The following is a 26,512-nucleotide window of genomic DNA, read 5'->3' as shown; positions in this document are numbered from 1 at the left end:
CTTAATAATGAATAGCCCTTTTCACAGTTGTGTCATTTTTGACCTGCCATGCTCACAGTATTGTATCATGTACAGGATCGCTTAGAAATGTGTTGTGGGATTTTTCCCCATTTCATCCTTGGCATCTTTGGATTTTCACTTCTGTTTGGTGCTTAGAGGAACCCAAATCTCATAAAGAAATTGAATAGCCTTAGTTTAAGATGAGAATTTGTCTCCAGTTCCTGGGGTCAGGAGTTAAAAGACACTTGAAATAATATTTTTTCTTTATTTTTTTTTTCAGCTCAAAAATTATTGTTTTAGTAGTTGATGGAGAAGAGGTTAGTTCCCTAATGTTGCCCTAATTCTCATTTGGTCTGATAGGTTTAGTCTTCTTACTCTAGTCTTTTGTTCAATTAACAAAGGCCTGAAATTAGGGATGCTTAACGGGATCTGCTCCACAGGTCCAGGCTAACCTGCTGAACTCTGGTGGGTTTTCTTATCAATAGATATAAAATGACTTACATGGTAGAGGTGTGTGCTGGAGCTAACCTGCTGTTTTCCCTTCTGTCCATGGCACAATCCAGTGTGCTGGGTCCTTTTCTTTCACTCAAGTGCATTTTAAGGAAGACACTGATAAAGTAATTGGTGCTTCAGGTCTGACAGTAACTGCTGTGAAGGACTTTGGGGAGTGGAACTTGGAAGCTGGAGCACTGGTGCTTGCAGATGGAGGCCTTTGTTGCATTGATGAGTTCAACAGTATCAAAGAACATGACAGGACCAGCATCCATGAGGCAATGGAGCAACAAACCATTAGTGTTGCAAAGGCAGGGTAAGTGGTGTGTTAAGTTATGTGATAAAACAATGTAAGATGTTTCTCTTGTACTTAAATGATGGAGAGAGGTTTGCCATGATTATTAAATATGTTTTCTTCATTGTACTTAATAGCATTGTTCTCAGCAGTATTCTTAGACTAGATGACTCAACAATTCCAAGGACAGTGCAGTGGGCCAGAAGTTGCAATCAGTCAGAATAAGTACATAACCTGTTCACTGTTGGGTTTTCAGGCTGCTACTGTAGGCCAGTGCACTCTCCTTGCAAGACTTGGTGTTCTTCTCCTTGTCCTTTGCTGGGAGCAGTCATAATAATCGTATGTGAAATGAGGAACGTTGTAAATTTTTAATTGGAACTCAGCAGGACCTCATTTGTCCAAAATCCAGTCCTACTGCATGGTAACAAAAGAAGACCAAGAGATTTCTGGGCTGCTGAATTTTATATGTTGGGCATGGCATAAATATAATCTCCTGCATACTTTTAAGTTCCTCGCTCTCTTTTTCAAAGTAGTGTATGCTAAAATCTATTTCCCACCCCCTGCCACTTATACCTTTGAGCTCATCTCATTTTGTCAGTCATATACAGGTTTTGTCCAGACTCAAACCATTTCCTGAACTCTACACTGCTTGAAAGTCATCATGCTTTTCATGTTCTTCTTCTCACCTTCAACTCAGCTCAGCTTGCTTTTCTGACTGATCACATCTTTTCCTGGCTAACTGGGGAGGTGCCAATGAACTGGATGGTAGTAAATGTAACACCTACCTACAAGAAGGGCAGAAAGGAAGATATGAGAAACTATAGACCTGTCAGTCTGACCTCAATATGAAGGAAGGTCATGGAGGAGGGCATCTCGAATGCCACCATACATCACCTAGACAACAGTCAGGGGATGAGGCTAAGTCACCATGGGTTTATGAGGGGCAGGTCCTGCCTGACCAACTTGATCTCCTTCTATGACAAGATCACCTGGCTGCTGGATGAGAGAAAGGCTGTCAATGTCATAGTCCTAGACTTTCAAAAAGCCTTTGATACCATTCCCCACAAAATTCTTGTAGACAAATTGGCTACTCATGGCTTGGATGAGCACACTGCCTCCTGGATAAAACACTGGCTGGACAGGAGGGCCCAGAAAGTGGTGGTCAATGGAGTTAAATCCAGCTGGGGGATGGTCACTACTGGTGTTCCTCAGGAGTCTGTGTTGGGACCACTTCTTTTTAACATCTTTATTGACGACCTTAATTCAGGCATAGAGAGTGTCAGCAGTGAGTTTGCAGATGACACCAAATTAGGTGGCAGTGTTGATTTGAATGAGGGTAGAAAGGCTCTTCAGAGGAGCTTGGATAGGCCAGATCAATGGGCCAGCATTAATGGGACAAGTATCAGCAAGGCCAAATGCCAGGTCCAGGACTTGGGTCACAACACCCCCAGGCAATGCTACAGACTCGGAACAGTGTGGCTGGAGAGCTGCCTGGCAAAAATGGATCTGGGGGTTGTAACAGACAGGCAGCTGAACATGAGCCAGCAGTGTGCCCAGGCAGCCAAGGAGGCCAATGACATCCTGGCTTGTATTAAAAATGCTGTGGCCAGCAGGAGTGAGGAGGTGATTGTCCCCTTGGGCTCGGCTTTGGTGAGGCCACACCTTGAGTATTGTGTTCAGTTTTGGGCACTGCAATACAGGAGAGATGTGGAGGTGCTGGAGTGGGTCCTAAGGAGGGCAACAAAGCTGGGGAAGGATCTGGAGATGAATCTTACAAGGAGCAACTGAGGGAACTGGGGGTGGTTAGTGTGAAACAGAGGAGACTGAGGAGAGACCTCATTGCTGTCTACAGCTCTCTGAAGAGATGTTGTGGAGAGGCTGCTGCTGGTCTTTTCTCACAGGTAACTGGAGACAGAACAAAGGGGAATGGCCTCAAGCTGAGACTGAGTAAGTTTAGACTGGACATTAGGAAAAAGTTTTTCACCACAAGAGTGGTCAGGGACTGGAATGAGCTGCCCAGGAAGGTGGTTGAGTCACCAACCCTGGCTGTGTTTAAGGGTCATTTGGATGTGGTGCTAAGGGATATGGTTTAAGGTGAATCTTGTAGAGTAGAGTTATAGGCTGGACTTGGTGATCCTGAGGGGCTTTTCCATCGGGATGTTTCTGTGATTCTGTAATCAGAGCACCTCCACTGAAGCAGACAGTGGACAAGTACTACTGCTGTCAGCTGGCAGATTGCTAGCCTTTGCCAGAAATGCAGCTGAGGACATGGTCCTACCTACTCAGCAAGACAGTGGCAGATTTGAGCCAGGTTCCTTGCTGCAGTTGGTTGAGTTTTGTAGATCCCAGAATACAGACTGCTAACTTGCACATATAGTCTCTTTTAAGGACTACATATGATGAAGATTTTATGAGTAGTAATTTAGCACAGATAGATGAAGCATTTTGTAATTTATGGTCTTAGTTTGGTGCATGGCAGATAAGATGTTTTTCCACTGGGCATAAGCTAATAGAAGATCTGTGGTCTTTCCTCTCAGTTAGAGAACTTTGGATGTGAGGCAGCAGTTACTCTGGAGCTGACTAGAAATAGCTCAGTGACAAACCAAAGTTAGAGCATTGCTGCTGCTGTCGTAACTGAAAAGACTCCATTTGGGCTACCAGAATAAAAATTAAACTCAAACCCTACATTTCCCCACATCTAAAAACCCATGCCAGGATAGCATGGTTAAGAGAGGAAAATGACTGTTTCCCTGGGAAAACAGTGGATATGGCTGCCATCTTTGGTTGGCTGGCTTCATGTTCATAACTTGTTTACACACAGGAATAAAACATCCATTTATTTGCATTATATTTTGCTTTCTTAAAATGTGAATTAAGCTAAAATGTTGGGTTTTATCATAAAAAAGTCTTTCTATACTACACAATCAGCAAAGTAATGCATATTTCTGGCAAGTTATGCTGGCTTGCACCATTTAAGGACCTAGATATATACAGAGATGACTCATGACCATATCACTTAGTTCCTCTTGGTATCCTGATCTGCTGTCTCTCTATCTAGTTGCTATTCTCAGATGGAAAAATGCTATGTTTTATATATATATATATACACACACAATAATTAAGTATATTCTTTAGCTCTCATGGTCTTTCAAAGTAAAGTGTGATCTTTATAACATAAAAAAGTGGATGATATTTAACACTCTGGAATCATTTCCCATACCAAATTTAATTAAATCATAATGTTCATCATACTTCTCTCTAGCTTGGTGTGCAAGCTTAACACAAGGACAACTATCCTGGCAGCAACAAACCCAAAAGGCCATTATGACCCTAATGAGTCTGTCTCTGTCAACATAGCTCTTGGCAGCCCACTGTTGAGCAGATTTGACCTGGTCTTAGTATTGCTAGACACAAAGAATGAAGAGTGGGACCGCATCATTTCATCCTTCATCTTGCAAAACAAAGGTAAGAGTAGCCATTTTAAATCATAAGAGGTTTTTGCTTGGTTTTTCTCTTTTTGGTTTGGAGCTTGGGTTTTTTTTTGTTGTGTGAGGGATGGTTTTGCTTTGTGGGTTTTTTTTTTGCTACCTTTCCGTTTAGTTTGTTGTTCTGGAGTCTTTCATATTAATCAATGTTTACATTTTTGCTATGGTAGTTTCCTGTGGAATGGTTGTTTTTCAAGTGGGAATAAGATAAAAATCACTAATTAATTGAGGTGAGCTGAGAAGGCTATACTTTGTGATCATTTGCAAGAGCTTTTGGCCTAGACTGCTCAGTAAATGGATAGTTTCAATCTTGTGCCTTTACATTGCTTAATATGCAGCTCCTACACGCCATGCAATTGTACATGCTCTTAATGGGAAACTTAATTCAGACAGAACAATTCTGAGCCACTTTGCTGCAGGGCTCACAGTGAACAATAGTGCTCACTACATGGAGTGCTTGCTCTGGAATTAGGGAAGGCAATGTGATTTTGTTTTAACCATCCCCTTTCCATCCAATTCAGGAACATGGCTTTGGTCCTCATTAGGGAAGATGGGGTTAGAAAAAACTTCACCAGCTAGCTTCATTTCATTCCCAAAATGTTTCCCTGCAAAGAAACCTCAAAACCCAAAAGCTCAGAATACAGCAGATAGGTTTTGGCTCCTACAAAGTCAGTAAACAGCCAGAGGAGGAAGATGTACTCATATAGCATTTACATTTTGAGGGCTACTGGAGCACTTGGTACTGACTACCATCTGGTGGGCAGTGAGGCTGACAACAGTTCTGTCAAAATTACTGGAGGCTGTACAGTGGATTTTGATAGGGGTGAGATTGGGTGGTGTGTAAAATTCCACACTGGAATTTGACCAAGTCCTTGAGGACTAGTGTACTGACAACCCAGTCTGCCTCAAAAATGCAGTAATGTGCCTTTATAGTCAACCATCTATGTCACAGGAATTGTTAGAAGAAAAGCTTGATGTCTGTTGTTAGAGAATTACTGACTAGGCAGTTGTAATGCAGGGTGCCCAAGGAGATCAGAAAAGCTCTGGAGCATGGACAAGATGAAAACCTATTTCTGCCTTATCAAACGTATACAGCCAAAACTGTCTGATGAGAGCAACCTGATCCTCGTTCGCTACTATCAGATGCAGCGTCAGAGCGACTGCAGAAATGCTGCCCGCACCACCATTCGCCTCTTGGAGAGCTTGATTCGCCTGGCAGAAGGTAAGGCTCTGCAAGTTTATTTTTAGGCTAACAATTAACTTTAATAAAGTGAATAGATCAGAAGTATAATTATAGCCAGTAAGAAGAGTCGCAGCTTTTCCTTAGAGACAGGCAATTCTTATATTGCCTTCCTAAGCTAGAGAGACTTGGAGATTTTAAATGTGACAAAGTCCATTATGTTTGGATGACCAAAATCAGATTTTAATGGTGCCATTTTCACAACCATCATACAAACTAAAGCCACTGGAAGAAATCACATTACAGAGAAAAATCTCAAAAGTTATGTCTTTATGAAAAGCAACCTCAGGGTTCTCCAGGGTTGGCCAACATGCAGAAGATTGCTGGAGGGGATCTACAAGAAAGCTAAGGAGAGATTGTTTGCAAGGGCTTGTAGCACTAGAACAAGGGGCAATGGTTTGAATCTAGAGCAGGGTAGATTTAGACATTAAGAAGTTCTTCGCTATGAGAGTGAGAGAACTCTAGAATAGATTGCCCAGATTGGTTGTGGAGGCTCCATCTCTGGGGACATTCAAGGTCAAACTTGATGGGGCTCTGAGCAGCCCAATCTAATTGGGGATGTCCCTGCTTACTGCAGGGAGGATGGACTAGAAGACCTTCAAAGGTCCCTGCCAGCCCAGTGAATTCTATGATTTACTTCACTTGATCCTGCTTAGCCTAAGGAAAGGTGTCATGTATTTGCTTCTATCCTAAAATTAATACAACATTTTTATTTTCTTAACTATCAGTAATCAAGCCTGTCTTTTGCAGTACAACTCCAGGGTTTCCATCTCTGAGTTCAAATCATATTTCATTTATAAGAACAAAACCAAAGGAAGCAGTAGGTCTCTGTCTTTATACAGCTTTGTTTTATAAAATGGCATCTCAAATAGGATGAATTTCAAAAGAATGCACTGCATTTTTGTGTAACAGTCATAAATGGGTTTTATGCTTTTATATGCAAATCAGCAGTGCAGTACTTCCTGCATCCAGATGTTTATATTTTTTTTCTATTTTAGGAAAAAACATTTAAGTAAAAGACATTAGAAGCCTTCAAGTTTCATTTTTTATTTTCACATTCAGTGTCTTTTCCATTCTCATGCATTCACATGATTAAGGCTTTTAGTAGCATTTTGTTCTTTCAAAGTATGATATAGATGGTATTAATTAACCTGCCTTTCTCTTGCTGAGTAACAATTGTGTGTGTTTCTGTGGCCAATTAGGAGAGCAAATTATTTGCATTATATCTATTTATAAAAATCAGTTTTGTTTTGCTGACTTCAGAAAAGGAAGGGAAAAAGACAACAAGCTATTGTAGAGAAAAGCATTTTAAGTAATACTAAATCTGTGACACAGACCAGTTAGAGGAGATCATATCTTTTCTGTGATGAAATTTAGATTTAATCTTTTCCTTTATGGTGATGGTACATACCTCTATTGATAGCAGTGTTTCATATTGCACTCTTTGTTATGATATCCAGTGCATTACATTTTTAACTCTAACATTTTGAACATATTCATTTGAACTGTAACTGTAATCTGGAAGTCACATTGCCTTCTTTACTAGTCAAATTAAGCCTTCCAGTTCCTGTTGAAATCGACACTAGACCCCCAAAAAGTTACTTTCATGTTTAAGTTAGACACACACAAAGTGTTTGAAGAGCTGAATAAAATTGGAGACATATCCTGCCCCTTTTAGTACAAAAAGTAGCTTTTTGCCTTGGATAACACTTCCTTTCCATGCCCATTTGTTTCTAATAGCTCACGCTCGCTTGATGTTTAGAGACACTGTGACTCTGGAAGATGCTGTAACTGTGGTATCGGTGATGGAATCTTCTATGCAGGTAAGGTTTCTGGCAGACGTTGCCATTGCTGCAGTGTCCCATGTAAGGAATTCAGTTTATCATGAAGATATATGCCAGCTCCATTTTTCCCTTTGAGAGAGTTTCGTAGGCTCATGGTAAGTAGGTCTTCAGAGACCTTAACAAGTCATTTGTAGTCCATCTTGAGTATTAAGATCCTTATACAGGATACTGAAAATTCTAGATTAGTGATACAGGCCTGGTACCTTTTTTTGTAGACTTGGCAGTCCATATAAAATTTAGGTGCACTGTTGACTTTGGGCAATTTCACATTTAAAGATCTTTTGAGCCAGAAGTTGTGTTTGTATCACTGTGTTTAATAGCCTCTAATGGGGTCTTCTGCCATTATGTTACCCTATTGCTTGTTAAGTAGATAGGAGAGTAAGGTTTTTGAGTAAGTTTGAAAGAGTTGCCCAGGCCTGCACTTTATTTTGCCATTAGATCATTTTAAAGTATGTTGGTGGTGATACTAAAGAGGACTAAATTTACTCTGAGAAACCTTAGAAGTCCAAGACCTGAGTTGCACTGAAAACTGTACGTTGTTACCATGTGGATATGTAAAAGGCATTGAAAAAATGTGGAAGGCCAGACTCCACACAGATATGTGAAAAATAATATATGCAATACTACTTCAGCTAGAATATTTTTAAGGGAAATAGGTCTTCATACTTTGGAGTAGAAAAAAATTACCATAAGCAGATTATCCAGAGTTCTATGCATGGGGATTTTTAGCAAACCTGCAACATTTGGATTTGGCTCCATCAGAAATGTTGCACTCCACTGCACAGATGACTGGTCTGTTCCAAAATGGCATTTCCTGTGTTTCTGTATAGGTTGGTATGACTATATCCAGATTAAAACAATTTTCTGTAGCACCTGTTAGTTCAAAAGACTTTAAACACCTTTGCAGGAGTACATATGTTCCTTTTTTGGAGATAAAGCTCTTCAGGGTAGATGCACAGTCACAAATGGCAGGTAGGCTCTTGTGTTCTCCCTTGTTCTTTCAGCGAGGGCTGAGAAATTAATTGCAGTTTCTACCATGGATAATCTACTGCACAATGGTGCAAACGGAATTTGTCTCAAAAATACTACAGGACCTGACCTTATTAAGTAGCAAAAGATTATTTTGCTGTCTGTTGCAATTCATCTTGCACTGGTTTGAAGAGCTCAGCTTCTCAATGACAGCGCTGCATCTAAGTTAAAATAAGAAGCTGCACTACTACATCCAGTTGAGGCAGCAGAAGATATCACATAAGTGTTCATTAACTGTAGTTAAACCTGTAATTAACTAGATGGGAATTTGATGGAACAGTGGTTTCAAAGCAACATGGGTTCGGATATAAGATACCTGAAATACTTTTCTAATTTTTTTCATACCAGATCAAGCTGTGGAGTATATATATAACAATGATGGTATATTGTGATCTGTGCATCTTTCTACCTCATCAGCACAATAAATGTATAAGAATTGGTTTAACTGTGAATCACTTTTTCATAATTCTAGAGCCCAGCCCTCCAGGGCTGTGGTTCACATAACAAGCATTTATCTAATAAAAGTCAGTGAGAAACGTGCCTGATTATAACTGCAGGAGACTACCTAGAAGTAGTTGGTGTGCTCATCATATTTGCTCCAATCTTCAGTTTTCTTGAGCAAGTAGGAAAATGTGTTCATTTTTCACTAGGAATCTGCAAACTTGAGAACTGTTATTTAAAGCCAAATTTTACTTTCCTCCTGGAAAATAAACAAAACTCACTGAAACATTTTCTTTTTGAAGGAAGTGATTTGTTTTATCAGAAAAAAATGGCAGTAACATACAAAAGTTTATTTTCAGAGCTTGATTCCTTCCCTAGAAAAAGCCCAACCTTTCTGTACAGATAGGCAATGTTTCCTGTCTCATTGTCAGCCTGTGGAATGAGGTTGTAAGTGGGACATTACCAGTGTCACTTTTGAAGCACTGAGTGCCAGCTTTCAGCAAATTCTAACTTCAGCACTTTTTGCAACTCCAACAGTCATATTCTTGCCAGTATAAAATCAAAATTCTCAGTTCAGGTATTTCTTGTTAGCACTCTTGGGAAAGAGGACTTTCACAATTTCATCAACAACCTAGTTCATTGGGGATTTTTGTTTGTTTCATCCTTTAATTGACCTGTATTTTTCTCTTTCCTGCTTTGTGAGTGTATTCCAATTCCCCTGGCTTCATCTTGTCTTTGCCTCATTCCCTCTTTGTTATCATTGTCTCACTCCTTCTCTTGGTCATGTTTTCATCCTTGTTTTATTCCCTTTCCAATCCTTTTTTTTTTCACTCCAGTAAATTTTGACTTCCCATCATTAGACACATTTACACTGTTCCTCCTGCTAACTATCCCTGTAATACTTTATGTTTTCTCTCTGTTCTAGAACCTCAGCCATCAATTCCACAGCATGTGGATTTGGCATATGGCTACTTTCCTCTACTCAAAATGGTATCTTGGAGCCTCAGAGGGGCAGGTATCTCAGCAGTGTAAGCACCAGCACAGGGATGGCACTTGACAAATACTTTAAATTCAGTCCTATTGCATTTATTTTACCAAGGCAAAATTAACTACAGAGCTATTCCAGATTATTTTGTAGTGGAACAAATCACTTCGTGCAGATGTTCAGTTCCAAATTAAAACCACTTCATTTTCACAAGGCACAGCAAAACTGTCCCAGATTAAAATAATTTACTCGCTGCAATTATTATTAAAGAGCTATTCATCAATATTTTTGCTGGTCAATTTACCCTCTGTTGACAAGGCAGGTCTTTCTATTTAAATGATTAGGCAAAAGTTATGAAAAGTTTTAGGATCCAGAACTTCTTCAGTTACAAAAGTTGCTCACATGGGCAGAATTGTTACAAGGTATTTGGAACATTTTATGGATTTATAGAATGGTTTGAATTGGAAGTGACCCTAAAGATCATCTAATTCCAGCTCCCTTGCCATGGCCAGGGACACCTTCCACTAGACCAGGTTGTTCAAGGCCTTCTTGGATCCTGATTTAAATGTTTAGTCACGATATTCTCAAAGCCTTAGGTGGACTTGCCTTTTGTTCCATTAATAAAAACAAACCAGCATGGGTAAACTGCAGGCTTGATCATGGAATTGCTTTATGTGTATGAGAGGCTTTGCCTGTGTGAGCAGAGCCGATGGGGTGCTTTGTGTGACTCCAGTAAATATTTGCTACCTCAAACTTTCAAGTGTCTCAGGGTGAATTTTTGTATAAAATGGTCTCTGCTGCTTAGATGTGGTGCTGAATAATAAAGACGGCTCCCTGGTTTGTTTTTGTCTCCTTGGTGACATAGGGGGGTGCGCTGCTCGGAGGCATCAACGCATTACACACCTCATTTCCAGATAACCCGATGGCGCAGTACCGAACACAGTGTGAACTCATACTGGAGCGACTGGAGCTACAAGATCTTCTGCACAAGGAGCTACAAAGACTGGACAGGTTGTAACAGGCACAGTACCAAAATAATTCAGCAGTGAAAAAGACTTGTTTTGGTTGAATATCTGAGGAGAGTCTAAAAATAGAGTCTGACGTTGGGAAGGGACTTGTTCTTTAGAAGCAGGGAGGTTGTTTTAAAGTAGCACTCTCTGAGATCATCACAAGATCATTTCTCCCTCTGGGTTATGGATCTTACAAAGAATTGAGGAACTTTTTAATCAATTCCCAACACATAAATCTACGCTCAGATGAGTCTCAGCAATGCTTCTTAGGGTCAAACCACCAGATTCTGTAGCTGAGTAAATTATTTTATATAACCTTTTCTTACTTGCTTGGTAAAATACAGCAGATCCACTTCATGTTTTTTAAGCTTTCTTTTGTATTGGGCTTGTCAGGATCCTTCCCTTTCTCTTAGTGCAAAACATAAGCCTGTATCAAAGTTTTGTTCTTTTGAGTGAGTTTTCTTTTTTTACGTGCTGGGATTTTCACTGTATCTTGTCTGGTTTCCAGCTTACCACAAACATCCTTGGAAAGTCTATTTGCTGTTATTAATAGAAAACTTTCAGCGTATTGAAGCTGAGAGGAAAACACTAGGATTGGAAGGAAATAAACCACCAAAAAATAACATTTGTTTCCTGAAATGAGATTAGGCTCTAAAGAAACTTTCTTACTGTTAAAGGAAAAAAAAAGATTCCTAATATCAAAGCTAACTGAAAGGGCTGGGAAAATACACTTTTTACTTTAAATATTTTTCAGTTATTTTGTAACTCATAGTGAGGACATCTTAACCACAGAGGCAATAAAAGCAGATAAAAATGAGATATCTCCCGAAGATTGACAAAAGCTAGTTTTAAAGCAGAGACGTGTTTATAATGTAGGATGGGATATCAAAATACAAAGACAGGATCAGGTCTGTGTTTGACCTTCCTGGAAGAACTTGTGTTATCTGCTCCAAAGGGAGCAGATGAGGAGGATCTTCCACTGCCATTGGGTTGTCCATCCCATTATTGCTCCATCATTAATGCTCACAAAAGTTTTCCTAATATCCTGCTGAATCCCGTGCTGCAAATTAAGCTAATTTCTTCTTTTCCCACTTAAGCAACTTAGAGAATACTCCTTCAAACAACCTGCTCTGTTAGACTTGCCCCATGCATTCCTACTAAACTCTAAAGCACATAAATCTTTCAGTTCTTGACAGGTTTGATAATTTCTGCTACCTTCCATCAGAATTTTAAGAATAAGCATATTAGTAAGTAATTATAACAACAACTCTTAAACCTAAGTGTCAATAGAGTGCTTTTCTCTCATGTAGCAGAAGAGCTGTTTCTAATACATAGGAATTATTTCACCTACACTAATGCAGTTATGTTTGGGATGGAATGTGGATGCCCTTCATTCATAGCTAGAATCACTGATTAGCAGGATGTAAAATATTAGCTGCTGTGGAAATTATGTGTTTAGGTACAGAAGGCAGAATTATCAGCTATACTGAGCTTGGAAGGAACCCTCATTTAGGCACCTATGATGTTTAGGAGGGTCCTGAATAATAGCCACAGAGAATGATAATTAAGTTTTATGGTGACCTGAGTTGCTTTCACTCTTACCATGTGGAGTTTTTGACATGTTGAGTCCACAGTGATTGCAAAGGAAAAGTACCAGCAGCCACTGTTCCAAGTGATGACTAGATTTTCCATTCTGATAACTGCTTGGAGGCTTTGCCTTGCTTAGGATAAAATCTGAAGAGGTTCATGTTCTAGAAGATGTATACAGCACATTTAATCCCTGAGGGACTCTAGCAATGGCTGGAAGTATTGCAGAGCTGTTTGTTTGTTTTCTGTTGTTTTCCCAAGGAAATGAAATTTAGGTGGCTGCTTCGTCTGTCTCCTCCTGGGGACACTAAATACTGCCACTTACTGTAGAAACTGCTGAAAAACCACAAGCTACACCACCAGCTTTTGGACTTGTGTGTGAAACTTAATAATGCACTTTTGTGACCTGCCTTAGTTGTAGCTTTTCACCATTCATACATATTAAGCATCACTAATGCAAGAAAGAAAGAAAATAATTATTATTGCCTAATTATTTCACTCATTCCATAGCTTACAGAAGGACAATTCATGCCAGCTGCAGCCTGAAGAGACAAGTTTCAGCGCTACTACAAGATGCTTGAACGAGGATACATTCAGGCAGTCAAAGCAAATACCTGTCTTGGAACCTTCAAATCAACAACAGAGTAATTCTAGGGCACAGTCTTCTGTGCCTGAGGGCAACTGTGAAGGGGATACCCACCTAGAGCCCTTGAGCAACTCAGCACGTGGTAGTGACAAACATACAAAGCACTTGATTAAAGAGACTAAGAGAGGTGATGATGGCAGCCTGGCATGGTTTGACAGCCTGGAAGAGAGCAACAGGGATGATGAAGACACATTTCAGAAAAACTCTCCTGTGCCCAAGCTATTTCCAAAACGCATGGCTTCAAAAACTCCGTGTAAAGCAGCCTGTTCTGCAGAAAGGAGTGTTTCAGTACCAAGGAGGGGAAATGAAGTGGCAGAATCACCAGCAACTGTGAATCTCTGTGCTTCTTTGGAACGAAACAAAGTTTCCAAGGGACGTAGGAAAAGGCCTGAAGAGCACAACTCTTCTTCAGAAGCAAATACTGAAGACCCAGCATCACCCAGTGCCAGTCTGCGGGGTTCAGTTGTCACACAACGGGTTTCTAAAAGCTGTCAGAGGCTGCGCACAGAGAAATCACGTGCGTTCCTCACCAGTACACAGGACCCCGAGGCTGCGCTATTGTCTGTCTCTGACCTGCCAGATCTTTCCAGTGATGCGGATTCTCTGCTAGGGGTGGAAGAGAGCAGTGTGTCTGTAGCAGCAAAACCTGCAGCAGTTTCCACGAGAAAAAGAAGTAAAGGCCAAGTAGTAAAGGAAACAAAAGTACTTAGTTCCCATGATCCAGAAGTCCTTGACAATGAAAGTCCTCCAGCAGCTAAACTAGCTAAATTTTCTTTCACACCAAGGACAAAACTTGATCTTTCTTCAGAGAAGAAAAATGAAGAATTTTCTCTTTTTCACAGTGAAACCACTTCTAAGTCTGGAGAGCAGCTCCAGGGAGAGCAGCTGCCAGAAGAATGCTGTCCCCCTGAGAAATGCAAGATGACATTGACTCACTTAAGAAAAAATAGTTTGGAAAAACAATCAATGGAAAATAAAGAGAGAGAAAAGCAACAGAGTGAGGCCTTGGGCAAGGAGATCAGAGGAAGTACAACAATACCTTCTGCTGACAGTTCTGATGCTATGTCATCTCTGCCCACTGAAAAGAAAAAGGAGGGAGAGGAGAAGCTTGGTGGTCCAAGGCCAGGGAAGGTGTGCTCCAGCACATTAGCCACGCTGTCAACATTCTCATTTGCATCACGTCCTGAGTCAAAATCAGAAACCTCACCTGCCATCAGGATTGACACTAACAAGGGAAGCCATAGCCCATTGCTGAAGGTGCATGTGAGCAATCCTAGCAGAAGGAAGAGTTTTGCATTGGGAAATGTTAGTAAAGCCAGTGCGGTCACACAGAAATCGCTCTTCTCCATAGCAGAGCTGGATGATGCTGCATTAGATTTTGATTGGGATGAAGAGGTTAGGAAAAATCCAAGCACGTAAGATGGATTTCTTCCAAATATGCATGACATGCAGTACTTTTGAATCTCCACCCTTCCCTCTGTTGCATTTAAAACCAATCAGCCCGGACCTCTGCTGACACCATGGAACATACTTTCTTTAAGGAGCGTTTACTTTACATAGACTGCAGGCCTGATGTGGCTTTATGTTTTCTAAACTCTTCCCAAGACTACATAGGTCAGCTGACCCTTTTCATTGACCAGATGTGACCTGCAGACTTGTATAGATATGTTCATAGATCCAGAGCAGAGTGAATCTTGCAGAAGAACAAGCTCCATTGTTGTCCTTTATTTCAAGTAACGGTTAGTACTGCCTATGATTCAGATTGTCCTTCCAAGTGCCTCTGCTGCTTTAGAAGGATGATGATGATTAAGCTATGTCGTCATACTGTGTTCACCTCTGTGCTCAGCGTAGTTAGCAGAGTGGTTTATCATCATGCTGTTGGAAGTGTATCTGTAATCTGTCATTATCAGTATCATGACAATTTTGCTGCATCTCTGATGACTGTACTCCTTGTCACACTGCTGCTGTTGAAGACACGAATCAAGAGTTTTTTGTTTCTGTTTTTTTTCAACTGCAGTTTTAAATACACTGGTTCAGGTATGTGTGTGTGTATTCTGGGTCATTTTATCACCACCAAACTCTGTGATAAACACATGGTTCCCCACTGTAGAGAGAACAGATGTCAGGTGGGTGAAGGGGAGTTCTCAATAACCAGGGTAACTTTAATGGTTACCCAAGGAGGTGGTGGAGTCACTGTCCCTGGAGGTGTTCGAGAAGCATATGGACATGGCACTTTGGGAGATGGTTTAATTGCCACGGTAGTGGTGGGCCAGTGATTGGATTTGATGATCTTAGAGTTCTTTTCCAAGCAAAATAATTCTGTGATTCTATTATTCTAATGCAGGCACTAAGCCTTGGCATATAAACTACACTTCAAACCTAGCAATATGGTGGAGGGCTGCCCTAGTGTAGCTTGCTTCTGACTCAAATCGTGTTTACTTGACTATTTTAATTGTGATTAGAGTTTTACTGCATCTGATATGCAGTTGTAGCATGCTGCATCCTGTCATTCATCTGTCTAATGGGAAATTAATCTACTAATGCATTGCATGTTTACAGAGAAAGGTAAGCCCTGAGTTTCTGTCAGTTATTTGCCTGCTGTGTTTCTTTTGTATCTGAATTCTCTGCAGATTATTCTTGTTATTACTTGCGAGGTAAACAGAGAACAGAGTGGTTGCTTACAGCACAGTAAATCCTCTGAGAGGCTTGCTAGCACAAGATCTGATTCTTCATTTGCTTAAATTCAGAAGTAGCTCCCTTGAAACCAGAGCAGTTAAAATACTGCAACATTTCAGAGAATGAAGAAGTGTGAGGCCCAGCTACTTTGGTGTGACATAGTGAGATCTTGAGAACAGTAATTATGGTAGTTGGCTTACTGTTCAGAGTTTGGGGGAATGACAGAAACACTACTGTCCAGACAGTGTGGTAGTTCCTCCATTGGAAAGATGACATCAGTCAGAAGAAGTAGAATTTATCACCTTCTTTCCCAGAGCACAGAGCCACCCCTTCCTCTTCCTTGTCGCATCACAGGATGTGGGTGATCTGCACTCATCTCCCACTGCCTGTAAAAAGCACAAGTTTGCTATGGCATGCTGTGTCTACACTAAAACCAGAGAAGGGCTGAGAACCCTGGAGCTGTTTTATGATGGTTCCTCCTACTTGAATTGTCACAGGCCAGCTAAAGGCATAGTTTTTAATCAGCACTGGAGTTGCATCAGTCCCTTGTGTGCTGGTCTCATTTCCAACCAAAACTCCTCCTTGCTGGCTGTTCAGTTTGGTGGCTGTTACTAGTGGCCAGTGCAAAGCCAGAACATGCTGAATCCCCATAGTCAGTGATCAGGAGCTTTATCATGCAAAACGAAGAAAATAGTCAAGAAAAAAAATCCGCCCACCTCTGCTGGAGGTACTGGTTTATTCTTCATTTCCCTCCAGATCAGTACCTGGGGCCTTGTCTGAGGTAATTGGCTATGTAACAACTAAACAGCAAGTTGCTCCCCAGAACTGCAGGATCTTGTCCTAAATATTCTGTGAGAGGCTCGTTGACTTTCCTCCCTCTGCCCAGTGGAAATTGGAACTCTTCAAATCAGTGGAGTCAGTGGTACAAAACTCAGGTGAAACTCAAATTTCCTTCACATCTTCCATGATTCTGCTGTGTGTGAGAAGGTGCTGTTCTGCTTGTTTCAAAGCTGTTGCACTGTAAGAGCTGCCTGAGGGCCAGGGAAACTGCCCAGGGAAGCAGAGCAGGCATGTTTCAGGAGGCTGAAATGCCAGGTACTGCAGGCAGCAGAAATGCCAAGTCTCATGAGGCAAGGGAATGCCCAGATAGCAACCACTGTGAGAGCTGGTGTCAGGGGCTGAGGCTGGGCCAGCCACTACACAAGTGACAGACACTCCCTATTAAGCCCTCTGGCCTTCCCAAAGGGAAGAGACAGTGAATAAGGGAGTGACTGATGGGCTGGTAAAGAAAACCAAAGCTACTTTCATGACAGTAACAACACCACCACAAAATATACACAAATCTTTACAAACTCAACATCAAACCCAACCCCCCTGATGACGATGACCTCACCACTGTTGCTGTGGCAGGTACTGCAGAAATTCCAGACTGGGCTCAGTGGCAGACAGGAATTGGGTTCAAGAGCTGGATTCTGAAACTGAATTCAGGAAAGCTCTTCTCTGATGGTGGCTACAGAGTTGTTGCTGTCACACGTTCTCACTCCTCTCCACTGCAGGTTTTTCACCTCCCAGAGGCACTATCAGTGTCACTGATTAGCTCAGTCTTGGCCAGCAGTTGGTCCAGCCTGAAGCCTAGGAAGCTTCCAGCAGCTTCTTGCAAACTCCAGGCAGTCTGAGGTCACTGTGACTGGAAGGGCTGCTTGAATTATAGACCAGAATCATAGAATCAGTCAGGGTTGGAAGGGACCACAAGGATTATCTCACTCCAACCCCCCTGCCACGGGCAGGGACACCCTACCCTAGATCAGGCTGCCCACAGCCTCATCCAGCCTGGCCTTAAACACCTCCAGGGATGGGGCCTTAACCACTTCCCTGGGCAACCCGTTCCAGGCTCTCACCACTCTCAAGCTGAACAACTTACTCCTCACTTCCAGTCTGAATCTCCCCACCTCCAGCTTTGCTCCATTCCCCCCAGTCCTGTCACTCCCTGAGAGCCTCAAAAGTCCCTCCCCATCTTTTTTGTAGGCCCCCTTCAGATACTGGAAGCCACAAGAAGGTCACCTGGGAGCCTCCTCTTCTGCAGACTGAACAGCCCCAACTCTTTCACTCTGTCCTCACAGCAGAGCTGCTGCAGCCCTCTGAGCATCCTTGTGGCCCTTGTCTGGAAAGGCAGCTGCTTGGGTAGCTTTGTTCCCAAGTGGAAGCAAGGAAGGCACAGGAGCATTCTATTCAGCTCACATCAAAGCCCATCTTTTCTACACTAGCAATAAAAAGCACTGCTGTCCTTTCAGACTGTCTGCAAAGAGGTCCTGGTGACCCAAGTCTGTTCAGTAAGTAACCAAAGAATGAATCTGGAAGAACAGATACTGCTGGGGTCATAGAACAGGCTCATAGAATTGTTTTGGTTGGAAAAGACCTTTAAGATCACTGAATCCAAACATTACAGTACATTAGATACAATTTTTGCCAGATCAGTTGGAAGACTCCTGTTGTGGTATTGCTTCTTACTCATAGCAGGAATTCAGAGCGTTCAAGAGAAATAAGAAGCAACAGTAAGAAAAACATGATACCTGCTGCTGATTTACTCTCTCCTTCCTCGTTGCCACTGCTGTGGAACCCATTGATCAGTGCCTTGGCAGGCAACATTGCTGACATCTTTTCTTTGTATATCATCTTCTCCCACAAACCGTCACATGTCTTCATGTTTTCTGAGCGCTGCAACAGCCCAGTGATGGGAAGGTTTAGTCCCTTATGGCAGTGACAGTCTGCTGGGTTAACCTACTGATGAATCTCCTCTGTGAGTGCTTTGTGCAGTTGATGGGCAGATGAGTCACTTCCTGCCCACCTGCCTTCCCGGCCAGGCATGCAGCCATTAGCTCCTTGGTGTTTTAGTGCTTGTCTCTCAGAGAATATAACAACCTGCACAATGTGGCTTCTCAGGCTATGTACAAATAGATATCAAACCAATTGTTACTGCTGAGTACAGTGGTATTTCATTAAGCTGTGGCTTATCAGTCTAGTTCATTAAAGAAGAGTGTATATGTGGCTGAACCAAACCTTGAGAGTCACTGGTTCTAGCAGCATGTTGGTCTGTGAGCAATACCCATTGCCTCGGCTGAAATCAGATGACATCATGTTAATAATCAGCTTCAGTCCTTCAGGATCACCTGAAATTCTTCCTAGAGACAGCAGGATATGTGGATATTTGTCTCCTTTCAGGATCTTACAGCATTTACGAGTACAAAGCTGTGGTTCCTGACCTTCTCAGAGTCCAGTCTTGCTGGAGACCATTGGCGATGCTTTATCAGACATGGACTGTGACTGCTGCCACTGGTTCCTTGCTCTCCCCTTGAGGTGCCTCCTCACCTCCTTCCTGTCCTCCCAGACTCTTGTTGCTTTCTTTCTCTGGAACTCAGGACTCTTGTCACTGCCTGATCCTGCAAAGTCAGTGCAGCTCTCCTCAAAACTGCCCTGGAAAGTGTCGTCTGTCTTATTTAAGGCACTTTTGGGGCAGACACCTAGTTGTTAAGCTTGTAAAACAACCTATGCTAGGGATTGCTTGTCATGTAAGCCTCTTGTAAACCCAGCCTTCAGTCCCTCCCATGAGGGACACGAGGTCAAAAAAAGAAAAACAAGTGGCAGAAGATAAACTGTGAAACAAGGGCCTATGAGCTGCTCTGCTAGCATGTTCTTGTGCTGCCTGCAGCTAGTCTCACTCTGGTTAGATGCTGCTTTTCCTTCCCAACAGCTACTAAAATAGCAGGAACAAGCCTCCATGGCTGAGTTTGCTTGTTGCTCATGGTATTCCCAGGACGTGTTACTCCTGAATGTCACAATTCCTGCCTGGCAGGTAGATTAACATGTTAAATATCGTACAGTGATGGCAAACCCAAGTGAACTAAAGCCAAAGGCAAGGCAAAGTCAACATGAACTGAACTGAAACTTCTAATTAGGAGATTCAATGTGAACAGATCTCCCCAGTGAGGACATATCACATCGCATTCTAGAGGGAATGTGTTTATTGATGGGAAGATGAGATAAACAGAGTATTAAGTGCTCTGTATTTCATGTCAATGAGGCAATAGCTTCATTAATAATGAATGCTAATTATGTCATTTCCCTTAGGTATCTGCCATGGTTTTGCTTATCAATACTTGCTTTCTCGTTAGACAGAAGAATGTTAATACTGCCAAGGAATAATTTCCTTCACTGAGTAAAGATCACATCTGTTCTGGAAAGCACTGAAAATATGTTTCTTATCAAGTTTGATTGTGTTCAGCAAATACATGTAATTAGAATTGCACACATAGTAATTAGCCGTGCACACGTCTAGCTGTGTATGTGCAATAGTATGTGCATAACAAATTCATACTGGGTCATGATGCAACAATTATTGTACAAATAACCTCTGCTATTGCAGTGTAGCTTAGGAAGAGCTCTCCTTTGAATCAGTGGCTTTTCAATCAGTAATATTTCCTAACCTGAACTCAGTAACTGTGAGATAGTCGCCGTCCCTGGAGCTGTTCCAGGCAAGATTGGATGTGGCACTTGGTGCCATGGTCTAGCCTTGAGCTCTGTGTTAAAGGGTTGGACTTGATGATCTATGAGGTCTCTTCCAACCTTGATGATACTGTGATACTGTGATAGTTACCGTGAGATTACATAAAAAGGCAAGGCAAGAAGGGCATGTGTCATCCAGGTCCCCCAAAAAATATAAGTGAGGGTTTTTTCCATTATGTTAGCAATTGAAAATGTAAATTAAATTGTCCAAAAGTTGAAAGTTAAAGTTCCACCTCTAAACACCTCTTAGTGGTGTCACTGCAATGATGATATAATCTAATGTAATCATTAGATTTGAAATGATCTTAGACTAATAGAATCATAGAATCAACCAGGTTGGAAGAGACCTCCAAGATCATCCAGTCCAACCTATCCCCCAGCCCTATCCAGTCAACTAGACCATGGCACTAAGTGCCTCATCCAGTCTTTTCTTTCTCTGTTAAGTGCTATCTTGATTTAATCAGCTATTCCTCTAATTACATTGTGGTTCTCCCATCAGTATTTTATCAGCCTCATTGAGGGCTGTAAACCTCCACTATTAACTTTTTTTTATAGGCTACAGTTTGATGTGCAGACTTCAGGTAGGTTGGAATTTATTACAGCTTAACTGCAAGAACAGCGATTTAGCTTCAAGTACGCAGGAAGAAAAGTTCTATAATCTATTTTCAGATGCCTTTAATCTACTTAGAAAATGAGAATTTACCTTTTACAGTTAAAGCTGTCTGATATTAATTTAAAAAAAAAAAAAGCTGAAGTAGAAAATTGATTTTTGCAGGGGAGGTTGTTGCATGCAGAGCAAAAGCATACCCCAGACATGTTACAAATGTGCTGAGCAGCTTCATTCATTTGCTTGTAGAACAAGTAAAGTAGAAAAATTCACTACTACGAAGGAACAAATTAAATAAAGGAGATAAATGTCACTGAAAAACTACCTCTAAATAATGAAACATGCTTATATACTGGCTTTTGCAAACAGCATTCTGTCCAGTTTTCCCCCTGTGCCACTAAGATGCTTAGATGTTTGAGTGTGTCCAGAGAAGGGCGACGAGGCTGGGGAGAGGCCTTGAGCACAGCCCTATGAGGAGAGGCTGAGGGAGCTGGGATTGGTTAGCCTGGAGAAGAGGAGGCTCAGGGGAGACCTTATTGCTGTCTGCAACTACCTGAGGGGTGGTTGTGGCCAGGAGGAGGTTGCTCTCTTCTCTCAGGTGGCCAGCACCAGAACAAGAGGACACGGCCTCAGGCTGTGCCAGGGGAGATTTAGGCTGGAGGTGAGGAGAAAGTTCTTCCCTGAGAGAGTCATTGGACACTGGAATGGGCTGCCCGGGGAGGTGGTGGAGTCGCCGTCCCTGGGGCAGTTCAAGGCAGGGTTGGACGTGGCACTTGGTGCCATGGTCTGGCCTTGAGCTCTGTGGTAAAGGGTTGGACTTGATGATCTGTGAGGTCTCTTCCAACCTTGTTGATACTCTGTGATACTGTGATAAGATTATGTCCAGAAAACAAAGACAAAAATCCTGAGTGAGGCAGATGATCATTCTCTGATCACGTAGGAGAATTATTTACATGCAAACCTAAAGGTTTTATTGCAAGAACAAAACCATCACCTAGGAGAATTATTTACATGCAAACCTAAAGGTTTTATTGCAAGAACAAAACCGAAGCATACTCAAGCTGTGGCCACACTGCGGCTGAAGACAGGGACACAATCACTTCCCCGCTCCTGCTGGACGCACTGGTTTTCATACAGGTCAGGATGCCGTTGGCCTTCCTGGCCAAGTAGCCACCTGAGTGCTCAGCAGTGAGGAATTCGTGGAAGAACAGAGGGACAGGGCAGATGTTTGCGTTAAACACTTGTGTACAGAGCCTGCAAGTCCTGAAGTCAGACTTAGAAGACTTTCGTCTCCACGTGAGAGGAATGTCAGAGGTTTCAATATCAACTGGCACAGACACATGGTCCCACGAGATAGGTAATGTCTTCCTCTTGTCCTGCGTGCCAGCCAGGGAACTGTAACGGCTGACGAGCAGCCGGCGCGAAGGCAAAGCAGCGGTGAGTGAAGTCGCTGTGCGGCCAGCAGAGGGCGCGCCGAAACCTGACTTCTCGGTAGCAGCCGCAAGAGGCCCCGGGAGCGGCTCGGGGAGAGGCCTCGCTGCGCGGTGCTTGCTCGCACTGCCCCTTCCCTGCTCCCAGGGATCCGAACGTCTCCCTTCGTTAGGGAGGAGTGCCTGACATGCCTCAAATGTGATTGAAAAGGGCTTTGTTGTCCCCTTGTTCGTCGGTCTCCCACTTAACCCCACGGTATGCCGAATTTGCTCTCCCCGGGCGGCGCCGCTGTGGTTAGCACCTGGACGCGCTGCCCTCTCCAGTAAGCCATGACGAAGAGCCAGACTGTGGCATTAAACGCCTTTTCCCAAACTAAGCCGTGAGATATCTCAACAGAGTGCCCTGACCCGAGTCACAACTTAGGTCCTTGTTTTTCCTTGCAGCGCGGTGAGTGCCCGAACGCTGCGGGGCACGGAGCAGAGCTGTGGAGCGCTCTCCTCGCCGCCAGGCCAGCCAAGCCCATGCGCCTCAGCACTCCCCCCTGGCACGGACTCACGCAGACCGGGACCCTTTTGGCCTTCTACCTTCCTCAGCTTTCGGTAAGAAACTCTCCTGGCCAAGGAGAAGGTCAGCTGTGGTCGGGTGCTCTCAATCCTCCTTGCTAAATGTTGTCCCAGAGTGCTTCTGCCCTTGGTCGTTTTTCCAGCAGAAGAACTGGAGAGACATTAAAGAGCCTCTCAGCACAGAGTGTTGGCGCCGAGAGCTGCACGGTCCCCAGCTCTTGGTCAGCAGTGTCCAAGGCAGGGATGGCTTTGGTGCCTCATCCTTTCCTCAATAACATGTGTATGCATGAGCAGGAGCATTAAGCTGATTAGCCATAGCTTAATTGGTAGCAAAGCAGGTTTCAGCTGAGAAGTCTTTCTTTTTCAGTGAGTTTTTCTGTCTCTGTGAAATGATATTTTTGTGTATTCTCTTTAACTGCTGGCAGCACTGAAACAGCTCTGGGTACAGCTCTGACCGGTGTAGTAACACCTGTAATTACCAATGTCTGCTACAAAGACCTTTTCATAGAGTCACAGAATGGTTGAGGTTGGAAGGGACCTTGAGGATCATCGAGCTTTGGCTGTGGTTCGTTTGTTTCTCTCATCTTTAGAGAGGTGTTGCCAGCTTCCCTGGGCCCAATGCATTTACTACCCACCCCCTATCCCCCTTCTTCCAAATTAAGACATCAGTAAAGTGCTTTCTGTAACTGGCAACGTTTGCATTTCTTTACCTCTGGTTTCTGATGAAGTTCTGCTATTCCCCAGCTCTTTCCAGCTTGAGTGTTTTGACTAAAGGGACTATTATTTAACCCTAGTGCCTCCCTGCCTTTCAAATGCTTGTTTGGTGGGTGATTAAAACTGCAGGGAATTCAGCCACTGTGCTCCCTCCCTTATCTGCTACAACTAGGAGTGATGAGAGTCAGCTCAGCAGTCCTGGACCTGTGGGATCTGGGGAGGGATTTATCAAAGGTTTTGTGGTGAGCTGATACTAGGGTTAAATTGAAAGGCCAGCATCTATCCGTGTACAATCCTTTTTAACATCAGTCAACAGGTTTTTTTAGTCAGCAGGTCTTCAGAGTTTTGTCTGCAGTTTCTTTCAGCAGGAACCTCTACCCTGTGGCTGAGCCTAGGTCTCAGGTTGTGCTAGGGCCAAGCTGTGCTGCTAGTCACAGGCCTCTGAGGAACGTGTGCTTAGGTGCGGCCAAAGCAGGAGCAGGGCCCGGAGAGCATGCGTGTATCTGATACTGCAGCACAGGCTCCAGAGAGCTCGATGGTACATCCAGGAGGATGGGCACTGCAGATGTGCCCACCAGGAGATACCCAAGCAGAGCTTGGTGCAGGTGCTTTGAGCCCAGGGCTGTTAAGGACAAATGAAACATGAACCTGCTTTGGGACAGAGCAGTGCACCACCAGAGTCGCTCCTGAGACTCCCTTGCTGTGGCGCTATCATGAGGACAGAATGCACACAAGTCACAGGTGTCTACAGATAGAGAGCTAAGACAGTGCACATCTAACTACAGGTCTTGCGTCTATCTCATTGTACTGCTTATTTGCCAGCTCTGTGCCTTATGCAAACTAAAAACACACAGGCTGCAGGTTTTAAGCAGACAATGATTTTCCATTCAATGAACAATTCCCATTCCAAGCCAAGGAATTCTGTCTCTGCTCACTGTTTAGGACTCAAGATAGCATAGCATCTTTTGAGAATGTGAACAAAATTAAGTGCTTTATTTTAAATACAATCCTCATGTATCTAAGTTAAAATTAAGTTTCCAAAGGGCTTACCTATTAGAGTTAGTTGGTAAGTGAGGGATATGTTTATTTCAGACCTCTGATTTTAAAAGATGGATTCTGGAAAACATCTCTCTTAGTTTATTAAGAAATTTTAAAGCCTTAATCTAAGCATCACAAAGCTCTTAAAAAAAATCAGATGCAATCTGTTTTTATTCCTATTGTGCTAATTCTGTATCAGTTAAACTGAATAAGAATATTTGCTTCATGAACTCAGGGTTCTCAAATTGATACTGCTGATTGATAGACTCTGGGTGCAATTAAATTTCACTTCTTCTAAGTGCCACTTTTGGGGCCTCTTAACTGTTCTATTTGAGGTGTCTAAAGCAGGCACACAGCACAAGAAATATCTGGTTCTTATTAAGTGCCATGGAGCCACCACCTTCCCTAAGATGAGAGTGTTTGTGATGCCAAAAAGCTAATTAGGTCAGTGTGTCAGTGTGCATTGCACAGGAGATGAGCATTAAATGTTTACTAAATTTAACTGTCTGTTTCTGGATCTGGAATGTCTCTTTGCTAGGCTAGAGCAGGAACAGGCACGCTGGGCTTTAAATTAATCAGAACTAGTACGCTGAAAGGCGTGCAGGAAATCAAGTGGCAGTCAGAATTACAGTGTTTATTGTATTATCTAAATTATAAGGCCAAGCAAAAGCTGAGGAAAGGGATGGCTTTCAGAATGGGTACTCTGCAAGCATTTAGATGGCTCTTTCTGGCTGCAGTCTGGAGCATCTGCCTACATGTGTCATCAAAAAGGTCACAGGAAGGGACATTTTTGTGTGTGCAACTTGAATTTCCAGGTGTCAGGTACCTTCATCTGTACCTAAATTATGGGACATGGGAGCACTTTTTAGGTGCTGGGTCTACCTGCATGGCCTAAAGGCATTTGGTCTTTGTCCTCTGTAGACTTCAGCATGCACTAGTCTTTTTCCCTGGGCCATATGCTTACTTCCATGAGAAAAATCTGCATGCAGACCCCAGAAGGCAGCACTGCAAGCTTCTGTCAGGAACTCAGCTGTGAAATCAGGGGAGCAGGATGTGCTGTAGTGCACACCTGGCCCAGTGCCTGGATACATCCACTTCGCAACTGGGATTTGTAGTCTGAAATGCTTTTAGGCTATCAGTATATGCAGAGGGCACCCACTCACTTTTCTGCCAGAAGTTGTGATGCTCTCCTCTGGCAACACAGAGCTCAGAGCAATCCCTCATAAGGCCATACTTTGATTAATAAAATGTCAGTCCTTAAGATGATTCAGATCCTTATGCAATCACTGACATGTCCACCGTTATTTTCTGCTTTAGGGGCAGATAAATTCACATTTAACAGTGACTTGCTTTTCCTCCCCAGAGTAGATGAAGTCTATTGAGCACATTGAGGGAAAAGTGGCTCCACTAGGAACCTTCTGGGTCATTGTGATACTGTGTGAAACCTGTTTCCTTCATTGCAGCCCATAATAAGTTGGGTTGTGGAAAGTTTATGTTTTAACTGTTGGCTCAGATTGCAAAACATTCTGCTATTAAAGTGTTCTGGAGTACTCCACATTCCTTTCTTCTCACCACCCCCCACCCCCACCCGGGTTTGAATGGGGAGAAAAAAGGACAGAAACTGCTTTCCCCCCGCAGCCCTGCAGGCTTGAAGGTGGAACAGCAGAGGGTTAGGGTTAGGGTCCTGTCCGCAGCTGTGCCGACCCGGGTGGGAGTCTGCGCTGGGGTCGGGCCGGGGCTTGGCTGCGCTTTGTGCCCAGCACACAATGGCAAAGGGACACTTTGTCTAGGAGAGCATAAAGAGAGCAAGGGAGAAGGTGAGGGGGTTCCTACCGTGACAGAGTTCCCGCTTTGGACCATCCTCACTTT

At 43.0% G+C, this 26,512-nt stretch overlaps 1 protein-coding gene across 1 annotated transcript in view; it reads left to right on the top strand.

Moving 5' to 3' along the window:
* Positions 1 to 15,094, top strand: part of MCM9 (minichromosome maintenance 9 homologous recombination repair factor) — a 40,547-nt gene extending 25,453 nt beyond the window's left edge. The window contains exons 7-12 of the mRNA XM_064170366.1: positions 634 to 808; positions 4,050 to 4,252; positions 5,291 to 5,494; positions 7,253 to 7,335; positions 10,677 to 10,822; positions 12,919 to 15,094. Of these exons, the coding sequence (XP_064026436.1) occupies positions 634 to 808; positions 4,050 to 4,252; positions 5,291 to 5,494; positions 7,253 to 7,335; positions 10,677 to 10,822; positions 12,919 to 14,473 (2,366 nt within the window). The 3' untranslated portion in view covers positions 14,474 to 15,094. The remainder of the gene's footprint in view (positions 1 to 633; positions 809 to 4,049; positions 4,253 to 5,290; positions 5,495 to 7,252; positions 7,336 to 10,676; positions 10,823 to 12,918) is intronic.
* Positions 15,095 to 26,512: the final 11,418 nt, after the last annotated feature.

The sequence above is a fragment of the Pogoniulus pusillus genome, chromosome 33 (genome assembly GCF_015220805.1).
Source record: "Pogoniulus pusillus isolate bPogPus1 chromosome 33, bPogPus1.pri, whole genome shotgun sequence".
NCBI lineage: Eukaryota > Metazoa > Chordata > Aves > Piciformes > Lybiidae > Pogoniulus > Pogoniulus pusillus.
The sequence above is the reverse complement of the archived record's forward strand: the minus strand, read 5'-3'. Positions and strand labels throughout refer to the sequence as shown.